General features: G+C 47.9%; 1 protein-coding gene across 1 annotated transcript; it reads right to left on the reverse strand.

The window, feature by feature from the left end:
• Positions 1 to 3225: 3225 nt before the first annotated feature.
• DRAM2 (DNA damage regulated autophagy modulator 2) lies at positions 3226 to 21330 on the reverse strand. Its single transcript, XM_036398299.2, has 9 exons — positions 21294 to 21330; positions 16496 to 16587; positions 12301 to 12458; positions 11280 to 11347; positions 10593 to 10732; positions 8222 to 8399; positions 4803 to 4885; positions 4016 to 4108; positions 3226 to 3540 (listed from the first exon to the last, which is right to left on the reverse strand). The coding sequence occupies exons 3-9, from the start codon at positions 12429 to 12431 to the stop codon at positions 3433 to 3435; spliced, it is 801 nt and encodes a 266-aa protein (XP_036254192.1). The 5' UTR covers positions 12432 to 12458; positions 16496 to 16587; positions 21294 to 21330; the 3' UTR covers positions 3226 to 3432.
• Positions 21331 to 21354: the final 24 nt, after the last annotated feature.

Consider the following 21354-nt stretch of genomic DNA (forward strand, 5'->3'; position numbering starts at 1 on the left):
AGAGAAGGTTCCAGGGAGACCTTAGAGCCCCTTCTAGGGCCTAAAGGGGCTCCAGGAGAGCTGGAGAGGGACTTGGGACAAGGCATAAAGGGAGGGGACAAGGGGGAATGGCTTCCCACTGCCAGAGGGCAGGGTTAGATGGGATATTGGGAAGGAATTGTTCCCTGTGAAGGTGGGGAGGCCCTGACCCAGGCTGCCCAGAGAAGCTGTGACTGCCCCATGCCTGAAAGTGTCCAAGGCCAGGTTGGACAGGACTTGGAGCAACCTGGAATAGTGGAAGGTGCCCTGCCCATGACACAGTGGGGGAATGAGATGATCTTTAATGTCCCTTCCCACCCAAACCATCTTGAGATTCTATTAATCAAGATCTGAGGACTGTCCACAGAATGAATCCCTGGGCAGAGCTGAACCAGGGCCACCCACAACAGCCCAGGCCAGGGCTGGATGCTCAGGCTTGGGCTTATGTGGAGCTCATGGGCCATGAGTGTGTGAGGAGGTCCCAGGGGGCTGGTCAGGGCAATTCAGGTGTTTTAATGGACCCTATCAGTCTGGTCAGTGCTGGGCTGGTCAGGCATTGGAAGGGACTGCCCAGGAAGTTGGTGGAGGCACCATCTCTGGACTTGTTTAAAGGGTGTCTGGATCTTGCTGGGTGATGTGATTTAGGTGTTATGGGGCTACAGTGGCAGTATGGGATGGACTTGGATGGATGATCTTGAAGGTCTTTTTCAACCATGATGATTCTATGGGAGGTGGGACCCAACCTAGACCCTGGGTCATGACTGTTGCTGGGACTGCAGAGAAAGGGAAAAAGGCAGGGAGGGATTCACTGGGAGTGTGTAATTCTGGAGCAGCTGGGAGCAGGGAGCTGCTCCTCGTTGCTGCTCATTCGTCTCTTGGCAAAGGGTGAGACAGCAGGAAAAGGGTTTTGCTGGCATTGAGGAGGCCCCTCAATGTTGTTGTTGTTGTTAAACAGAGAAGAGTTGGATGCTCTGAGGCTGAATTTCCATGGATCTGCAGCTGAGCAGGAATCCCAGCACGTAGTGCTGGGCTGATAGGGGAGCAGTGAGGGAGGTTTGGGGGCTTTACCTGTAAACCCAGGAATGTAGTGGTTTGGGCAGTAAAATCATAATCTTTGAGGTTGAAAAAGCCCTTTGAGGTCATGGAGTCAAATTTTCCCCAGCACTGCCAAGGCCACCATTAATCATGTCCCCCAAGTGCCACATGCACATGGTTTTTTTAAATCCCTCCAGGACTGGTGACTCCACCACTGGTCATGGGCAGCTGTGCCAGGACTGGACAACCCTTTTGGGGATGAAATTTTTCCTATTGTCCAACCTAAACCTCAGTCTGCCCTGGCTGGCTCATCACAGTGACATTAAGTTACAGAGAAATTCCTGCTCTCTGGGCAGGAATTGCTTCTGGGATGTCTGTTGTCAGGATCAACCTCTCTGTGTTTCACAGGGATCCATGGAGAAAGCAGTGAATGGAAGGTGAGGAAAGCCCTGTGAGCAGGCAGATGCCTTCTAGAGCCTCCTTGAGAGCTACATGAATGCATCAATTGGGGTTTTTTCTTCTCTTCCCATCATATCAGGCAAAGAGCTCTCTCTCTCCTTCTCCACAGGGATCCCATCACTGTTGGCACCATCTCTTGCTTAAACCGTTTGTCTAATGAGCCTTGGGGGAGGCAAAGGATTCTCTCCGCTGAAACATCACATTTCTACATTGGAGCAGTTAATCAGGAACTGGGCTTGACCTATTCCCTGCTTAGGAAGTGTGTGCCAAGTGTGCAGCTCTCCAGGGTGGCTGGGATCCCTAAGGATTCATCAGCAGGTAAAATAGAATACTTGAGAAACCTTCCCAGGCCATTGAGCCCAGGGTTCTCTGTGACTCCATGGGAATCACATCCACCTGTCCTCTTACCCCACTGCCCTCAGTAGTATGGCATCTTTTGGCCCCAAAATGTTGTTTCCACTCTGTGGATTTTCTGAACTCTGGCTGAACCAGGCTGAAGGTGCAGTAACAAGGATGGAGACATCCCATTTAAATCTGGAAGAAAGAAGCTACTCAGGGAAAACTGGGGTTTCCGGAAGGCCTCCAGCTTAGATTAATTTCTCTCCATGTGCTTTTGTCTGCTTCTCCAGGAAGGGAAGATGTCAAAGTAAGGAATTCTGGAGTGGGAGGGAATGTGCTGGAACTCATGTACAAGCCTTGAGCAGTAACTTGGGAAGGGAACTGAGCTATTCCTGCCAAGCAGGGCTCAGAGGCAGCTGTGGAGGTACTTGGTAGGTCTGTGTGCAATCAAATATCCCCTAAGTCTGCTGTACTTTGGTAGAATTAGAGATATTTGTTTTTAAGGCTTCTGACTTGGCCCTGGGCATGAGTGTGGGAGGTTGTCCCTATGGATTGACCCTAGAAGCAGCTGGTGTGTCTGGCACTTAGAGGCTCATAGAGCTCGGCCTCTGGAGCACACAGACACTCCACTCCACAGGGCTGGGATAAGGACTGTCAGCACCCTGGGAGCTGCTGGAAGCAGCTGGAGGAAGGAGCAGCTGGCTTAGGTTGGAGGCTCTCAGGGAGCACCAGGGATGTCGAGAACACGAGGACAGGGGTCGCGCTCTGGGGTGTTTAAGGGACAGCTCTTGGCTCAGTGGGAACAGGACGTGGGCTGCCTTGGCCAACTTTCCGCCTGTGTAACAGGGATGCTTGGCATGAGAATTCCTGGGTCAACCTGCCTGTCAGCTCCAACAGCTCCCAGGGAGAGGGAGGGAAGGAAGGCCAGGTTGGACAGGGCCTGGAACAAGCTGGTCCAGTAGAAGGTGTCTTTGCAAGTGGCAGGGGATGGAATGGGATGGGCTTTAAAGTTCCTTCTGAGCCAAACCCTTCTGGGATTCCATGGCTGTGTGGTTCCTGCTGCTCCCTGTCACTCCTCTCCAGAGCCAGCACAGGGCTGCCCTTCCAGCAGGAGGGAGCTGCTCAGCTGCCTCTTGACCTCCAGAGCAGGCTGTGCTGTGAAGAGGTTTTTCCCTATGGGCTGCTCAAAGGATGGGGTGGCTTTGGGGTCCATTCCATCTGGCCCAAACTACAGGGCATGGATCAGCCCTCTGGGCCCAAGGGGAGCAGAGGTGAGGGTGGAGGCATCCAAAAGGATTTGGCCTGAGGAGCACTGGAGAGAGGAGGGTGAGGGAGGTCAAACTGGGTGTGGAGGAAGAGACGAAGAGACACAACTCATTAATAACCTTCATTTAATCCTTCATGACATTGGAAAATGTAGAAATGTTACAGACTCATTCACAGTACTGGTAACATTTGCAAAACTGTGCAAAGCCCTTGATGTCAAGTACAAGACAATCGCTTCATACATTTTTTATATAAAATAAATGTTTAGAAATAACAGCTGTTATTGCTATTAAATTCCTGAGTTCTCTCCATCCATCAGATGCTCCCTGCTATGAGCAGTGCCTGCTCTTCTGCCTTGAAGCTCCCTGGGCTCTCGTGCAGGGTCTGGCCCTGCAGGCTGACCACGGCTTGCAGGGAGATTTTCTGTGGAGGAAAAGCAAAGGAGGTCCCTGTGAGTGGCTCCCTCACTGCGTTGGCACTGGGAAGTTCAGTGGCCAGAGGAAACACCAAAGATTTTTGTAAACACCAACAGATCAGCTCAGAACCATGTGCCTGCCTCCTAGCTGTGCTCTGGACTGGCTCCATCATTTGCCTTGTCCTGGAGGAAAAGGCCCCTGTGGCTGTGACAGGCCTGGAAGTTAAGTCAGGCAGGGCCAGTTAAAGCCAGCCTGATGCTGGAGCTGTGGTAACACAGCAGGGACAGACTCTATGGGGGTAACTTAGAGCTGCTCATGGGTCTCCAGCCCTGGTGACTGATCCATGCCAGGTTAATGGCTGGACTCCGTCACCTTAAAGGTCTTCTCCAACTAAAACGATTCCATGATCCCATAAAATCTAAGGCTGCCCTGCAGCACCACACTGGGTTATTCAGAAACAAAGAATGTTAACTTCATTTTACCTGGAAGTCACGGATGTAGGTGAGGAAGAAGCTGAGGAAGGAGAATGCCAGTGACCACTCGGAGACGGTGCTGATGATGTGGGGGGTGTAGCCCTACGTTACAGAGGGGAAAAAATCTGTGTGAAAACTGCTCTGGAGCCTGCAGTGGCACAAGGATGGCTTGTGACTTGTGACATCCCATGTGAGATCCTGCATCCAGAACTATTCCCACTGGACACCAAAATCCCTTATTGTATCTGGAATCTCCAAGAATGAAGTACTGAAGAATGAAAATGACCAGGAAAACACCTGCTTCAACTGGGATGATGCCCACTCTTAATACGCACCTGCAAAACCTGAAGCTCACTCCAGAGCTCAACTAACAAACAGCAGGGAGGTTCAAGGCCCTCCTCAAGATGCAGGAGGGATTAATTTAGAGTTACACTTGAAGATCCAACAGTTTTGTGCAATCAGAACTTCAACAAGTGCTGGCACAGCTTGCCCAGAGCAGCTGTGCATACTCCCTCCTTGGAAGTCCAAGGCCAGGTTGGACAGGGCTTGGAGCAACCTGGGATAGTGGGAGATGTCCCTGCCCATGGCAGGGGATGGAACTGGATGGGCTTTAAGGTCCCTCCCAACCCGCCCCAGTTGGGATCCCACAATTCCAAGGAGCTGCTGGCTGGTTCTGCTGGCACAGCTCTCTCCTCTCCCACTCCAGTCTGTGTTGTGAACTGCAGGAAGTTCCCACCTGTCCCTCCAAATCCAGCTGGATTTGGTCTCTATTCCCCCCCCCCCCCCAATCACTTACTCTTTCCTGGGGGTCCCAGTGCAGCTTCTGCACCAGATTCTGTCCATACAAGCCACTGTACAACACAACTGAGGACACAAACACTGAGGGAAGAGGTTAAGGAAGATTCAAAGCCAAGAATGAGGAACATGGAACTTGCAGACTGCGTTGAGCTGAGGCTATGAGATCTCAGCCTGAGGAGCAGTAATGGTGCCAAGGACTGTTCATATTGTGCCCTTCAACCTGTAGCTTGTCCCAACCCACTGGTTATTGTCACGTGAAAAAGTTAATTTGAACCTAAACCCATTATTTCTGTTCTCTGTGTGCTGCCTCTCATTATTCCTCTGATCAAACACAGCACTCTCATGGAAGTGTTTAAGCTATGATCAGATGTGCACACTTAGCATTTTACTGGTATTTCCCACCATAACAAGAGTCTAGATCTCTTCCTCTGATGCCTTGTCAATGTCTCAACTACCTTTCATTCTTGCTGTGGGCCACAGGTCGGAATTCTGTATCACCTGCAGCAAAGAGGGTTTTTGGCTTTTCTATTTCCCTCTTAGTCAAGGTTTGAGAAGTGCTTTGGATTTCACCCCATGTGACAATGATCCCCCATTTAATCCAAGACCTGGATCTTTCTGGAGTGTTTGATGTCCCTTCTTCAACATCTTAGAGAGGGAAGGTACCCAAAAAAGTGCTCTTGCTATACAACAAATAAAACTCAGATCATTAATTTATAGACAACCTGATTTTCGTAGGATTAAGATATTAAATTCTTCAGTGGTTAATGAGATTAAACATGAAGAGCCTCCTGATGTTAAAAATTAATTTTGGTGGTGAACAAGGCGGGACTTCCTAGCACAAACATGGCCTTAAGAACCTAGACTTCCAAAGCTTATTTAAAAATGGATGTGAGTGGTTTAGGAGCTCTGGTTACTGATTGGACCAAAGAAACCAAATTTTCTGCTTAATTGAACTGGGCAGCTTTAGGAGCTGTTTGTTATCTGCAGGAGTTCCTGCTGCAGTGGGAAGAATTTAATCACTGTGATATAAAAATAACTGGTTCCCATTCCCCCCCGCCCCCCAGTACAGGGGGTCATCAACTGCCTTGCTCTGGGCTGGCAGTTCTGCTGTTACACTCCACCACAGGACCAGCAGTATTTTCATAGATTCAGAGAATTGTTTAGGTTGGAAAAGACCTCTGAGGTTGAGTCCAATTTTTCCCAAGGCCAAGGCCACCACAAACCCATGCCCCCAAGTGCCACATCCACATGCCTTTTAAATTTCTCCAGAGATGGTGACTCCACCACTGCCCTGAGCAGCCTGTGCCAGTGCCTGACCACCCCTTCTAGGAAGAAAGTTTCCCTAATATCCAACCTGAACTTCCCTTGGCACAGCTTGAGGCCATTTCCTCTTGTCCTGGCCCTTGCTCCTCAGCAGCAGAGCACAACCCCACCCTGGCTGCCCCCTCCTGTCAGGAGTTGTGCAGAGCCAGAAGGGCCCCCCTGAGCCTCCTTTTCTTGAAGCTGAGCCCCTTTCCAGCTCCCTCAGCTGCTCCCAGTGCTCCAGACCCTTCCCCAGCTCAGTTCCCTTCCCTGGACACACCCCAGCCCCTCAGTGTCTCTCTTGTCAGGAGGGGCCCAGAGCTGTCCCAGGACTGGAGCTGCCCCAGCAGTGCCAGCACAGGGGATGGGCACTGCTGTGACCCCAGAGCTGACACAAAATACATTTCCTTCTGTCTTCCAGTACCTGTTACAACCATTTAACCCAAGGCTGCAGACTTCTCCCTTTCCCTTTCTTTCCCTTATTACATTATGAGCTGTAAATTTAGAACAATAATTTCCCCTTTCTTTCTCTTTCATTGTTATATATGTACACATCATTACTTCTACAACTTCCCTATAATTTTGGTTAGACTACATTGGCACAAAAACCTCTATAAATCTGAGGTTTGTGGGCTTTTGGCATCTGTAAGAGGAACATAACTTGCAGCAGATCATATTGTTCATAGAACATATTTTAGTTTCACCCATTTGGTTCCTCCCTATTCAAAGCTGAAAATCTTGTTTGCTAATACCAAAAATTTCTGTTAAATACAACAATTCTCAAAGTTTCTCAGATGATTTCCTTGCTGTCTGCCAAGGCCCCTCAGCAGGTGAAGGTTCTTCATGATGGATAACAAGCCTGTGCCCCACTGTCCCTGTTCCTCTGACTCCTACAGATTCTATAATCCTGCAGCAGCAGGGATGGGAGCCCAGTGAGATGCTCCAACCTTGTGAAATGGGACATAGGGTTTAGTGTTGGTATTGGCTGCCAGCCTGGAAATACATGGGATTGGTGGGGATTAAATCAGTGGCCTGGCTACAGCTGCAGAGAGACAGTGTCTAAGCAATGGGTTTTGCAACTTGTGTCTCTGGAATTCAGGAAGTTTGGTGTTGTTGTCCTGTTTGACACAACAACTGAGTTTAATTTTTAAATCCAGTTTCCAAGTCCATTGTAGTGAGCAGGAGAACTGTTCTGGTGGAGTTTCCTGACTGTTTCAATGATTGGGGAGAGGAAAAGGCCTCTATTTCTGAGTGAGTTTGCTCACATTTGTTATATAAATATATGGCTAAATGGGAATGGGTTCCCACTGAGAGGGGGCAGCGCTAGAAGGTCCCTTCAACACAAACCATTTTGTGTTTCTCTCTTTCTCTAAACCCCACAGCTGCTTCCAGCACTTGGAATTCAGAGCTAAAGGGGGTGATGGAGTCTGATGCTGAGGGAAGGTGGTAGGGAATGCCAGTCAGAAATATCTTGTCTTTTGAACTGCAGGATGGGCAAGGAGGAGATCAGAGGTCAAAGTCCCCCCCTGACTCACCCTTGAAATGTGCTCCAGACTTGTCTCCCTGGCAAGTGCCAGCACATCATCCCTGTTCCAGACCCAGCTGGCACAGGCAGCCCTGCTCCACATGGTCTGTTTTCCTCTTGTGCTACATTCTGGGCTTCTTTTTCAGTTGTATTCAACTCTAACACTCTGCACCATTTTTGTCCTCAGGAACACACTTTTATATCTTACCTGTTTTTTCCCCGCATTGAAACCACCCATCCTTTAAGCACACTTCCCTTTGGCCCCATATTTCTTAATTTAGTCAGACCTCTTGGGGATAAACTCCTATTTTTCCTGTTTTCAGTCTCTGGTGTGCAGTAGGAAAGGGGAGGAGAAAGGGTAGTAACTGTCCCTCTTTTTTTTTTTTTTTTAAACATCCAGGGGGGAATATTAAAAGTATTAAAGGGATTAACCATTTTCCCTGAAATTCCCAGGTTGGAATACAGAACAGGGCACACTATGGGGTGTACAATCAAGGATTCTTGTGGCATGTGGTGGTGGTTCAGCTCAAGTAGGTGTAAATCCTGTGGAGACTGTTGGGTTTTGGTGCCAGTGCCCAGACAAAGGATACTGCTCAGGATGCTGGAACAGCTCCACAGGAACACAGCCAAGCGGGCCCAGAAGATGTCTTTGCTGTGAACTTCTGGCTGCATCAGGTAGGACAGGATGGTCTGAACCAGCATGTAAATGGACCCCACCCCGAAGGTCAGGCAGGCTCCCAGCACGTGGATGTAGTACAGGATGCATTTCTACGGAAAGAAAGTGCTGCATGTGAAAACCTGGTTTCATCTTCTTTTGTAAACCTCTGGCATCCACCCCTCAGTGACCTCCTCCCATTCTGAGCTAAGCAGTTCTGGATTGTGCCAGTCCTCAGGAGACTTTTTTGGAAGCACCATTGTAAGATGTCTGGAAGCCAGAACCTGCCAGCCTCTGGAATTTCTGCTTTTGTTAAGTTCTTGTGGTGAAGTTACAGGTCACAGCTGCACCTTCAGTACAGGAATTTGTGAGGGCTCTTCTCATAAACAGACAATATCACAGAAATTGGGTGAGAGAATCCCTGCAGGTGGGCAGGGAGTGGGAGTGACAACATTTCTACCACAGGAACCTGTGCATCTATGAAAGATCATATAATACAGGACAGACACAACACGATTCTAGCACCCAATTTTGGATTAAAAATAATGAGGTTTTGCATTTCTCTGAATGAACTCTGGTTTGAATAAAGATTGTTTGTCAATTTAGTACCTTGGAATACTCTGAAGGAACAAGGTTCAATCAAGCAGCAATACTTAAAAACACCACCAGGAGGACCAAGTGTCAAATAGCAAAAATAACTAAAACCAGAAGATATTCCAAAAAATCCAACCCAAGTAAAAATTTATTATTAAAATATATGTGTGTGAAAACCCAGGTGTGCTCACCCCTTTACTCTCATGCCCAGCTTAGCACATGAGCCAGAGACAGGGAACAAAAAGTGTCATCTGACTTGTTGCACGAGGCACGGCCTGGCAGCCTCCTGCACCCCAATCACGCAGATGTTTCCTGCCTAAAACATGAGGTTCTCTGTGTATCTTACTGAGTAACTCTTAAGATCAAGCTTTTCCTTGTGCACTTTCTGTGCACAAACGAATTTTAAGTGCTGCATCTACAGTGAGAATTTCTATTTAAGAAAAAAGCAGGTTGCAAAGGTGTGTGCTACAAAATCATGTACTGTGCAGGGAGGTGTCAGCAGAGAGAAATTCTCTATTTTCACACTTTGGGGTCTTCAATCGCCAGTGGATTTCAGGGCAATACGCAAGTGCATCACTTCCAACTTTTGTTTTGCTCAAGATCAAACGAGACACAAACTGTTACCAGATTAACATGCACCTACAGGGTTTTGACTGTTGTGAAATACAAATAAAGTAGAAAAACCCTTTCTTGAGGGCAGTGGAGGGAAATAACGGAGTTGAGCAGACCCTGGAAGATTCTTCTTGTGTGGAAGTGCAGAATGGGAGGCTGGGACCTCTGAGGAGGGCTCTAGAAAATAGTAAATAGATTGAGGCCTCCAAAAGAAAAAATGCTAGAATGAGAGTGCTGAGGTTCTAAGACAGGGGGCGCTAAAGCACTTGAGGAGCTGTGCTAGGGAAAAGGTGGAGCTTCCCAAGAGCTTTTCCTCTTTTGTTTTCCCTGTCCCTAATCCAGCAGGAGCCTGAGGCGACCCTATAGCCTGTGGTGGCTACAGGCACCACAACAGAGCCCCAAAATCCATCAAGTAATTAATGTGATAAGGCTGGAAATTATACAATCACCTGGCAAATAAAGCCAATGAAGGGGAGCTGCTCATGGTGTGATGAGTGAGAATACCAGATTTGGTTTTTTTGGAGTGGAAAGTATTGGGTAGAAAAAAAAAAAGAAGAGACCTGGGATGGAGAAAATCAGAAAAATTAATGTTGCAGAATTTTCAAGAATTTGAGAAGGTTTGAAGGAACCTTCAAGAGGTTCCTTGAACTACCCAAGAGGGCAGTTTTTCCAGAGCTGGGCTTGTGGGGTTGGGTGGTTTTGTTGGCTTTACTTCTAGTTGTAACAAGTTTTTGATACCTTTTATACTACTTGACACCTGATTTTCCTGAGCCACAGTTGTGGGCTTTCAATCTGGATCTCAGGCTTTCAACCTGCCTGGAAGGAGATCCAAGTGTGGCTTCTGCAATGCTTGGTGGTTATGAATGTTTGGAAATGTCATGAACAGCTGCTCACAAGTCCCAAAGCAAATAAGGAATAAATAACAAATTAAAAGTCAAACCTTATATTTTTTAACTGTTCTCTGTAGAGAATGTCACAAAGAAGCAGTTTGCCATGGAAAGTTGCTTTCTGTAACTCTGCAGTTTATCAGGTGTGACATCGGGTATCTCAGAACAGACACAGCTCTGGCAGGGCCAGAGCAGTGCAGGCAGAGCACAAACCTGGAAATTTGCAATAATGCAGAGTCCAAAGCAGCTCATCCATCCCAGTGTGAGGCCCAGCTTATTCAGCCTGAGGATCTTGGGTTTTTCTGGGCTCAGGGCAGACACTTGTTTGTACCGGACGTACATGGTGGCCATCCCTGCCAAAGACAGCCACAGGCAGTAAGATTCCTGCTGGGGACCAGTGTCCCTGTTTACCTGGGAAGATGCTGAGGGTCAGAGGCAACTTTTAAAATACAGGAATTTTTTTAGGGCACAGTGAAATAGGAAAGGTGAAAGGCTGGAAATGAAAATTGAAATAATATAATGGCAAACTAGTCAAATTAATAGATTTTTCTATCTATTTCATTTAAAAGCCATATTAGGTTGTTTTCCCTGCCTCCATTGTTGCAGCACAGGTAAGGTGACTGCCTTGAATTTGCATTTTTATTGCTTTACTTTTCTGTTTGTTTTTTTGAATGCATTTTTTGTCCTTCTGGAATCTGCAATTGCCATACTGGCAATTAATGGATAACATCCCTGACACACACTTTGAATTGCTTAAGAGAAGTGAGATTTATTGCTCAGTATTTAGTTTTTGAGTGAGAATTCTGGGCTGTTTAATGATCTTGAGAAGGAAGTGAACTATTTAAAGCTGATGCATTCCAGAACTGCCTGCAGCTCACCAAGGACAGTTTCTGTACTCACCCAAGAAGGTTGAAACATTTAACATGATCCCAAATAAGCATCTTTCAGGCGGTATTGTCCCTGTATCACTGGAAAAGATAAATGGAGTGATAACATATCCTATATTATTTATGTTAAAAATACTTCCAACACAACTTTACTTATTTCAGTCTACAAAGGACATGTAAAAAAGTGCCTCCCAGATGATTTTCACTGAATTTTTCATTACTCAAACTATGCTGTGCTGGTTTTAGAGCTGTAGAAATCACCATGGTAAAGACAAGCTCTCCCTGGCGCAGGGAATGATCATGCTCAGAGTAACTGTTCCTTTCATATTGATCTTGATGCCATAAAAGGTGAATAAAAAGGATTAAAACTGGAAAAATAAAGAACATGGAAAACTGAAAGAGCAAAGCTTGAGTTATATCTATCAGCCTTGACAGAATAAAGTTGGCAATGTAGATTTTAGTATGGATTTTCTGGTGCAACAAACCTGGTGGCAGCAAGTGGTTTCACTCTGAGCAGGGATGTGGTGAAGCACCCCAGGGATGTGGTGAGGCACCCTCAGTTCATCATCATTTTAAAGGTATGCTCACAGAGCCAAAGCTTAAGAGTTTGGCACAAAACCAGAGACCTTTAAATAGAGTAACACATAAATCCCAGAATGGGTTGGGTTGGGAAGGACCTTAAAGCTCATCTCAACCACCTCATTCCAAGCAGGGACATCTTCCACTAGCCCAGGTTGCTCCAAGCCCAGTCCAACCTGGCCTTGCACACTTCCAGGCATGGGACAGCAACAGTATCTCTGGGCAAAGTGTGCCAGGATTCACCACCCACACAGGGAAGGAATTTCTTCCTAACATTTAACCTGAATTTCCCCTCTGTCAGTTTAATATCACCTATAACTACATCTATAATGGCTCTAAAGAGTAACTTTAGAACTGGAGCTGCTGGGTAAGAACTGCTATTTAAGTCTGGAGTTGGGAAGAATTCACAGGAGTGCAGTCATTTCAGTGCTCTGTCACAGGTGGACATCACTGACCTGATGTAGGGCACCAAAGGGTCAACGTGGTGCAGGACAATTGCAGTAATGTAGGAAAAGATGAACGATGCTGCTGACCACACAACCAGTGCCACGGGCAGGAACGAGAGGCCTTGCTGGAACCACCACATCCCAGGGCTGACTTCTGCCTCCAGACACTGGGAAGAACCAAATGCAAAGGTTTACTAAGAGTTCTCAAACATTTACTGAGATTCTCAAATTTACTGAGTTCTCAAGGGTTTACTGAGATTCTCAAAGGTTATCTAGGATTTTACTATGAGGTCTCTGAAGTTTTGCTTTCCTTGAGGCAGGCTGCTTCCCATACAGCAGTTTGATATATCTCATTCCCCTCCTGCAAACCCAAAGTGAACACTGACTTCACAGAAGAAATCATAAATAAGCAGAATTAAATCTGGAAATGTTAATTCTGAAATTCTTAGAGTATCATTAGAAACCAGTACTGTCATTTTACTATGTGGCTTGGATTTTTTGCTGCCAGAAAAGGGTCAAGTGGGTCACTGTGAATAAGTGACTCCATTTTCTTCTCAGCCTTGTGTCACAACAGCAGGTCAGTAGAGTGAGCTGACAGAGAACGTGTCTCTGCACTGACACTGCAACTGATGGTGGCCGTGGTGGAGCCTCCAGCTTCTATTAACACTTAGCTGGGTACATGTGGAGGAAATGACCCAAAATTACTTTAATACCTGCCCTCGATTATTCCCTGTCAGACTCTGTGACTCGACATCTGTTATAGAGTCCCAGGGCTGGAAGGGATTTTAAACTCCATCTTGTTCAACCCTCTGCCATGGCAGGGACACCTTCCACTATCCCAGGTTGCTCCAAGCCCTGCCCAACCTGGCCTCGGACACTTCCAAGAATGGGGCAGCCCCAGCTTCTCAGGGCAACCTGTGCTAGAGCCTCACCACCCTCACAGGGAGGAAAATCCCAAAATCCCACTAACCCTGCCATTAGTTGCACACACATATGTTTTATTTTCTACTCTGAGTCCTCTTTGTCTCACAGTCTCATTTTGTTGTCCCTCCATAATATGCTGATGGGCTCTCTCAAAGCACTGGGGGAGTTTCCTGGGCTCACTGTGTTAATGTTGAGCAAACAGCTCAATTTCCCCACATCTCCCATCCTGCCTAGATTTGGGTACTGCCAAGGAGACTGGGCACTGTAGAGACCACTGTACTGAGGTACCTGTACTGAGGTACCTCACAGAGTGGGACAGAAAATGACTTTGCCATTCAGCAACAATTTTTCAAAATTAGTTTGTTCTTTAAATTTATCAATGTTTAGGATGAAATATCAGTGAAAATATAAAAACCCTTCATAGTTTAGATTAAAAAAAATGAAGTAATGTTTAGATCTATTTATTCTATGCTATGAAGTTAACTTTTGGAAGATACCACTGACGGAGTTTTGAGAACATAAACCCAATTCTTTTCTGGAGAGTGAATCAGAACTTTCCCATGGCTTGTAATATCAATAATAACAAGATGATATTAACAGGGCAGGGGCATCTTTCACTAGAGCAGGTTGCTGAGCTCCATCGAGCCTGGATTCACGACCTCTCAGCTATCTGAGTTCACTGCTACCAACCACAACCCTCACACTCAAGCGTTGCTCACAGCAGTTGCTGTTTTACAGGTGAGAGGAAAAGATCCACTTGCAGTACAGTGAAATTGTGACTCTGTACTCACACTGTCCACTTCCCTAAATCTTAGCCTGACAGCAAATCTGTGTCTCAACCCAGTTCTCTAAGAGCAAGAAGGGTATCTTAGGTTGGAAATGGGGGGTGTATTCTATTCCTATCTGATGGAGGAGTTATCTTCTGTTAATTGGGCAGTTTTTCTTCATCTCTTCCACAACCCATCCTCCCTCCAGGAGGTATGTGCTGTTAATGAGGCCATTGAGTGTCACTGCATGATTGATAAAATTCCATCATCCCACTGGGAGAAGCTCTGCCCAGAGGAAGGAGCCAAGCATTCCTACCTGGATAGAATCAGAGATCTGGAAGGCCAGAGGCAGCCTTTTCCACTGCATTCCCAGAGGAGCAGCCTTTTCCCCACTGCATTCCCAGAGGAAGACCAGGCCCATCTACACCACCCATGGATCTTCAGAGGAAGACTACACCCTTCTACAGGATCCCTGCTTCAACAGAATCACACCTGCCACTGCAGGAGGGCTGAGCCACCATTGAATGGGGCTGCTGCCACCTCCCTGACCCACAGGACCCCTGACCCTGTTCTGACACTGTTCGTGTTGCTTTGTATTACTGCATTGTTAATTTTATTTTTATTTTCTTCCCTAATAAAGAACTGTTATTCCTGCTCCCCTATCTTTGCCTGAGAGCCCCCTTAATTTCAAAATTATAATTTGGAGGGAGGGGGTTTACATTTTCCATTCAGGGGAGGCTTCTGCCTTCCTTAGCAGACACCTGTCTTTTCAAACCAAGACAAAGGGCCACCCTAGTGTGCTCACACAGAGAGAACTGTGACTCCTCCCTACTCTTGCTGCAAAAGCAAAGTAATTTGCAACTAGCTTGAAACACAACCAGAGCTGTTTCAGCCTCCCAGAATGGCTGAGGTGGGGAAGGAGCTCTGGGAGTCACCTGGGCCATCCCCCTATGTCGGGTTCGGCTGTCTGTCTCTGCCCCGACACGGGTAGTGTGGTTCTTGGGTGGCACGTGTTTTAAAGGATGAGTCTGGACTCTTCAGCTTTTTGGTCTTCAAGTTGTTTATTATTTCTTATCTACAAAATTTTCTGTCTGCCCAACAGAGGTCTGATCTGCAAGCAGTCACAGGCACTCTCTGACCACCCACGGGGCGGTCATGTCTTTTTATACTAATATCTACGTACACAATATTTACCTTTATTTCCCAATGCTTTTCACCCATGTTGGCAAGTGCACCTTCACCATAAACCAATCCCCAAATGCCAACATCACCACAGGAGATGGAGGACAAGAAGAAGGAAGAAGAAGGACAAGACACGCCCTGATCCCTCCATCTTGTCTCCATAACCCCCCTGTACCCAAAAAACCTTAAAGTCTATATTTCACTTTCTAAATGTGTCCCTTTTACACCTTTTACTCTAAAGTGATTCTCTTGTCCTCAAACTCTTGTTATTTCTGTGGATGGATCAAAATCAAGCCACCAGACACTTCTGGCAACATTCCAGGATTTTCGAGACCCCCAAGGGTTCTCCTGGCATCTCTGGACATTGGGAACGATGTGCTGAGATCCCACACCCCTACTCAAGCAGGGCCACCAGAGCCAGTAGTGCAGGATGACACCCCAAGGATGGAGATATCACAACCTTTCTGGGGAGCCTGGGATCACCAGTGCCAGTCACCCTCACAGGGAAAAACTGTTTCCTGATGGTCACTGGAGAGAAGAGGAGAAAAAGCGTTTCAACATGGTTAAAACTGGAGACTGTAAATGGAAGATGAAAAAGGATAAAGGTGAAGAGCAAATAATGGAGAGTGAACATCCAGGGGCATCCAGGCAAAGATCTGTATGTGAGAAAAGCAAAATAATGTTGAAAGAAGGAAGTATTGAGAGATTTTAGAAGGGCATTGGCCTGGGGTGGAGAGGCTGAAAGAAAGGAGGAAGAGAAAGGAAGAAAGAGGAAGCACCAAGACTAGAAAGTCTCATGGCCAGAAAAAAGTTGGAACAAAAGTGGGTGAATCTTGCAAGAGATCAGAGCTAGTCAACCTTCACAACCCTTGCACAGAATAGACAACTACAGCCTTGTAAAGGTGAAGGTTCAGCTGCTTGTGAGAAAGCTGGTTGGTGACAGGTACAGGTGTCTAACAGGATATGTAGTGAATAAGAACAGATTGACAGAATTCAAGTTGCCTGATCTCTTGCCCATTTTTAAGCTAAATATAAGGTTTGCCATCTGATCATGATTTTAAGACTGCCAGCAGTAATGACTGTAACCTCACAATCCCACCTCTAGTATGAGCAAATTGGGATTTTGAAAGATAAATGAGGATTTTGCATGACATTCTCTGTTATAAATGTTATGTTCCTGGGTATGTAATTCCCAGCTCCAACCAGTCAGTCTGAATATACTTTTCATTTCACATTTAAATATTCATAGTGCCTTAATTTTATTTCTGAGCTAACATACTTTCCCCTGCAAACAAACCAACCAACCACCCAACCAACCACATTCTACATACCTGAGAAAAAGGGCATCAGAGGACATGTCACTTAAGGGGAATCCAAGGTCATTTTTCTGCTGAAGCTCCACGTTCGTGTCATTTTTCTCACTCTGAGATATAAAGGAAAAAAAGCAAGATGTGAGGTTCTTCTGTACCTCTTGCCATGTTTATTCTTCTTAGCACCTTCTGTTAGTCAGTGCTGCTGACTGGACACAGGTTTGACTGTTGGCTTGCCCCACAGTGTATTTCCTGCATTCCAAGCAGGTTAAGGAGTGAAGCTTGTGTGTGGTGGGGAGGTAGAAATGAAGAAAAACTGGTGTTTAAGGCTCTTTGATTTTAGGAGTTGTCTACACAACCATTTAATTTGAACTGAAGAGCTTTCAAGAGATGAAGTGAATGCAACTAAAACCAGTGCATAAGACCATGGCTTTCACCTAAGAAAGGGAACAGAACATGGAGACTTCCCGTTTCATTGTGGACACACATCCCAATGTCCTGTTGGTGCAATGCTAAATACATGGCTGGAGAGGGGCTGGAGCAACCTGAGTATCATAGGACCATTTAAGCTGGAAAAGGCCTCTGAGATCATCAAGTCTTACTATTCCTCTGGCACTGCCAAGGCCACCACTAAACCACATCCTCAGGTGCCAAATCCACAGCTTTTAAATCCCTCCAGGGATGGTGACTCCACCTCTGCCTTGGACAGCCTGTGCCAGTGCTGGACAACATATTCCAGGAAGAAATTTTTCCCAATATCCAACCTGAACTTCCTCTGGTGCAGTTTGAAGCCATTTCCTCTTGTCCTTGCCCTTGTTGCCTGGAAACAGAGCCCGACCTCCCCTGGCTGCCCCCTCCTGTCAGGAGTTGTGCAGAGCCAGAAGGGCCCCCCTGAGCCTCCTTTTCTTGAAGCTGAGCCCCTTTCCCAGCTCCCTCAGCTGCTCCCAGTGCTCCAGACCCTTCCCCAGCTCAGTTCCCTTCCCTGGACACACCCCAGCCCCTCAGTGTCTCTCTTGTCAGGAGGGGCCCAGAGCTGTCCCCAGGGCTGGAGCTGCCCCAGCAGTGCCAGCACAGGGAACCACGCTGGGCCTCCTGGACACACCATGGCTGTGACAGCCCAGATGCCACTGGCCTACTTGCCCACCTGGGCTCATGTCCAGCCACTGTTACCAGCATTCCCAGATCATTTCCCAGCTTTCCAGCTACTCCTTCCCCTGCTTGGAGCATTCCATGGGATTGTTGTGACCCAAGGGCAGAACATTGCATTGGTCTTGTTGACTCTCCCACTGTTGGCCTCAGCCATGGATCCTGCCTGTCCATTTAATCAGACATTCCATAACTCCTGACTTCTCCTCCCACAGGTTTGAGGCACTGCCTTGGGGATGCAGAGGGGCTGAAGCTCTGTGGGGATGAAGGTCACAGACAATGCAGATTCTCTACCTGCTGATGGTATTTATGTGCCTGTGCAGACTGATTTACCTGGGCTAGGAAAAGCTTAGTAAAGCAGAACAGCTATTCCCAACTTCTCCCTGCATCCTGCCCTTCATGCAAAATAAAGGCAGCTCATCAGCACTGTCTGCTCCAAGGCAAGCTGGGCAGCAGAGAAGCCCTCACTCTGTTAGGACTGGGAATCTCTGTACCCTGAGCTGTCACTGAGCCCAGAGCTGAGCCCTGCACATGACTTATCATCATTTTCATGTGGTCTGGCACAAAGAGCGCCTTCAGTCACACCACAGAGCACTACTTAGGCACAGCTTCTTACTGAGAGTGTATGTGCAGGCTGGTGGAATCATGGAATTTCCTGAGCTGGAAGGGACCCACAAAGATCATCCAGTCTGTCACAGACATCTCTTATGAAAAATCTTTTCCTTAGGATGTTTCCTCTTGAGAAGCTGAGAGGCCTCAGGAACAAAATGTAACCAATGGTTATCTGCTGCTGTGGGATGCAACAGGTACATCTGGGATTGGTCTCACGTGGTTGTTTCTAATTAATGGCCAATCACAGTCAGCTGGCTTGGACTCTCTGTCCGAGACACAAGCCTTTGTTATTCATTCCTTCTTTTTCTATTCTTAGCCAGTCTTCTGATGAAATCATTTCTTCTATTATTTTAGTATAGTTTTAATATAATATATACCATAAAATAATAAATCAGGCCTTCTGAAACATGGAGTCAGATCCTCGTCTCCTCCCTCATCCTCGGACCCCTGTGAACACGGTCACACCAGTCCAACCCCTGCCCTGCACAGACCCCCCAACAATCCCACCCTCGGCATCCCTGGCAGCGCTGCCCAAACACTCCTGGAGCTCTGGCAGCCTCGGGGCCTGTGCCCATTCCCTGGGGAGCCTGGGCAGTGCCAGCACCCTCTGGGGGAAGAACCTTTCCTGATCTCCAGCCTGACCCTGCCCTGACACAGCACCAGCCCTTCCCTTGTATCCTGTCCCCGCTCACAGAGAGCAGAGATCAGAGCTGTCCCTCAGGAGGAATCTGCAGCCCCTCAGGAGGATCATCCTGATGGCACCAATTGGGCTCTGCCCTTCTTGCCTTTCCCAGCAGAAACCCTCTCACTAACTCTCCTTACACTAAAAAGAGTTTTATAATTTTCTCCTCCTTTAAATTCTCTTATGTCAGTCTGATCTACCCTGAGTTCTTTTCTCCCTCCATCTCTCTCCTCATTAAATATTTTACAGTGGAATCAAGTCAGTTTTCCCACTGTTCTGGTGCAGACTGCACATCTCCAACACAGGCTTCACTCTGCAAATCCCTGGGCACAGTCAGGGCAGGGTGTACTCCAGGCTGTCCCAGCTTCCTGCTGTGCAGCTGCCCTGCATCCCTGCCAGCTCCCAGGCTCTGTCTGGGCACAGAAAGAGGCACCTCCAAACACCAGGAGGCAGAAAGGAACTGTCATGTGCCAGATGCAAGGTCCTGAGATAAATTATTATCAACACCTTGTCCTATCCCATTGTTTTCAACAGGGAGAAGGAAAATATACACTCAAACTCGTTTTTTCATAAGCTCCTTTGCAAGCAGATTATACAACAGCAATGGCCAGCCTCAATTTTCCATATAACTATGATTTTCTTCAACATGATTTTCTTAAACATCTATTCCGATCTTCAGGCACTTTAAGGGGTTTTTTTTTTAAGCTCCAGTTTGAGTATGACAGATTGTTTCCAATATCAAGGGCAAGTGAAGAAAGAGTTTCAAAAGCAAAGGAGATTTTAACCCTCTGGAAATGTTTCTCCAGTGCAAGAATGCAGCCACACCCTACCCAGGCTGGAGCTTGTGGACTAGAATCTCCAAAGGAAAATGAAAGGTGGGCAAGACCATCAAGGGCAGGAAGTTCATGTTACCTGGAATGACAAAGCTGCAAAGATGGTTGAATTACGTGCGGAAAAGGGAAATTCCTGAATTACAAATGATCCCTGGGTTGTCAACCTGCCTCTTCCCTGCTCTGCAGCCAGACAGGCAGTGATAAAGCACTACCTAGGGACACTTCCTTTTGTCTCCAGCAAACTGTCCAGTGGACAGTGCTGAGGGGAGGGCAGAGGAATTTGTCTGTGCCTTCCTAAACAAACAGAGGCTGGATGGGGCTGTGTCTGAACAGCCTGCACAGGTTAGGTCCTACTGATAAGCCACGGGTAAAGGTCACTGATCCTCAAAGTGCTGACGTCAGGAAGTAGGAAATGTGTCACCTCTGCTGTCCCTGCTGCAGGGTAATGACAGGTGACTCATTTTGGGTGTTTTCCCAGTACAGACACCAAAAAAGTTGCCATGAAATCTTTCAGTCCTGGAGGGCAGCTTCCAGGGGGTCTCCATGTTCTGGCCCTGTTCCTGTTCCCTGGCTGGGAAGACACAGCAAGGCCTGGAGCCAACCCAAACAGTGCCAGGACACCGTGACACAGGATGTCCCCAAGCCTGCTTGGGACACCCGGCACACCGTGACAGTGGCTGGGTGCTCCGGCTGATCCAGGAGCTCCGTGTCACGGCACTGGCCAATCCCACTTGCCTGAGCTGAGTCCTCGGGGCAGAGCCAGAGATTCCCAGGGGACAGCTGGAACTGGAGTCACTGCAAGGTCACTCTGGGAGTGGGGGCGCTGGGGGCAATCAGAGAGGGAAGGGAAAAGGAACCAGGATGGAGGGAGGTTTAGGAAAGGAGGAAAAGAGAATAAAGGGGAGAAACGGGAGGCTGAAGACAGAGAGATGAAGGGGCAGAAGCTCAGTGGGGTCCTCGGGGCAGAGGAGTTACTGGAAGTGATGGGGGTTCACTGGGGATGTGGTGGGGGGGATCACTGGGGCTGACAGGGAGGCACAAAGGGGATGAGGGGGATTTGTCAGGAGAGGGAGAGAGGACAGCTGAGGTTTCTGGGGGTCCCGAAGGGCAGTGGGGATTGCAGGGCACCCGGTGGGGGCTGCAGTAGGGTGGGGGTGACATGGAGGGGGTCAGGGGACACCGGGGGGCCACTGAGGCGGTGATGACAGAGAGGCCATGGCGTCACTGAGGATGGGGGATCTCCGAGGGGATGACCTCCCGTTTCCAAGGGGGTCTCTGACGTGGTGACAGCGACATCGGAAGGTGAAGGTCGCTGAGGGGGATGAAGAGGGGTCCCTGAGGGGGTGACAGAGGATCTCGGAGGGGGTAATAGGGAGTGACAGAAACACCGGGCGGTCGCTAAGAGGTCGGGGGATGGTCGCTGGGGGGTGACAAAGGTAGCTGGGGGGGGTGAAGGGGAGGTTGTGGGTTCTCTGAGGGGGTGGCAGGGGTGACAACGACGCGAATTCGCTGTTTGGGTCCCCCCCCGCTCCCCCCGCTCCTTCACCTTAGCCGCTCCCGCGCCGTCCCCGCACTGCCCCGGCCCCGCCCCCGGCGCGCGCTGCCAC

Source organism: Molothrus ater, chromosome 25 (assembly GCF_012460135.2).
Source record: "Molothrus ater isolate BHLD 08-10-18 breed brown headed cowbird chromosome 25, BPBGC_Mater_1.1, whole genome shotgun sequence".
Lineage (NCBI taxonomy): Eukaryota > Metazoa > Chordata > Aves > Passeriformes > Icteridae > Molothrus > Molothrus ater.

Bases quoted from the DNA above. Each gene is read 5' to 3' on its own strand.
- DRAM2 (XM_036398299.2), bottom strand. From the start codon at position 12,431: ATGTGGTGGTTCCAGCAAGGCCTCTCGTTCCTGCCCGTGGCACTGGTT. The intron at 4,886-8,221 runs GTATCCTTTGTC...CTCTTCCCTCAG, and splicing joins CTGTTCCAGCATCCTGAGCA to TGTTTGTGTCCTCAGTTGTG. The intron at 3,541-4,015 runs GTAAAATGAAGT...TTTCCTCCACAG, and splicing joins CCTACATCCGTGACTTCCAG to AAAATCTCCCTGCAAGCCGT.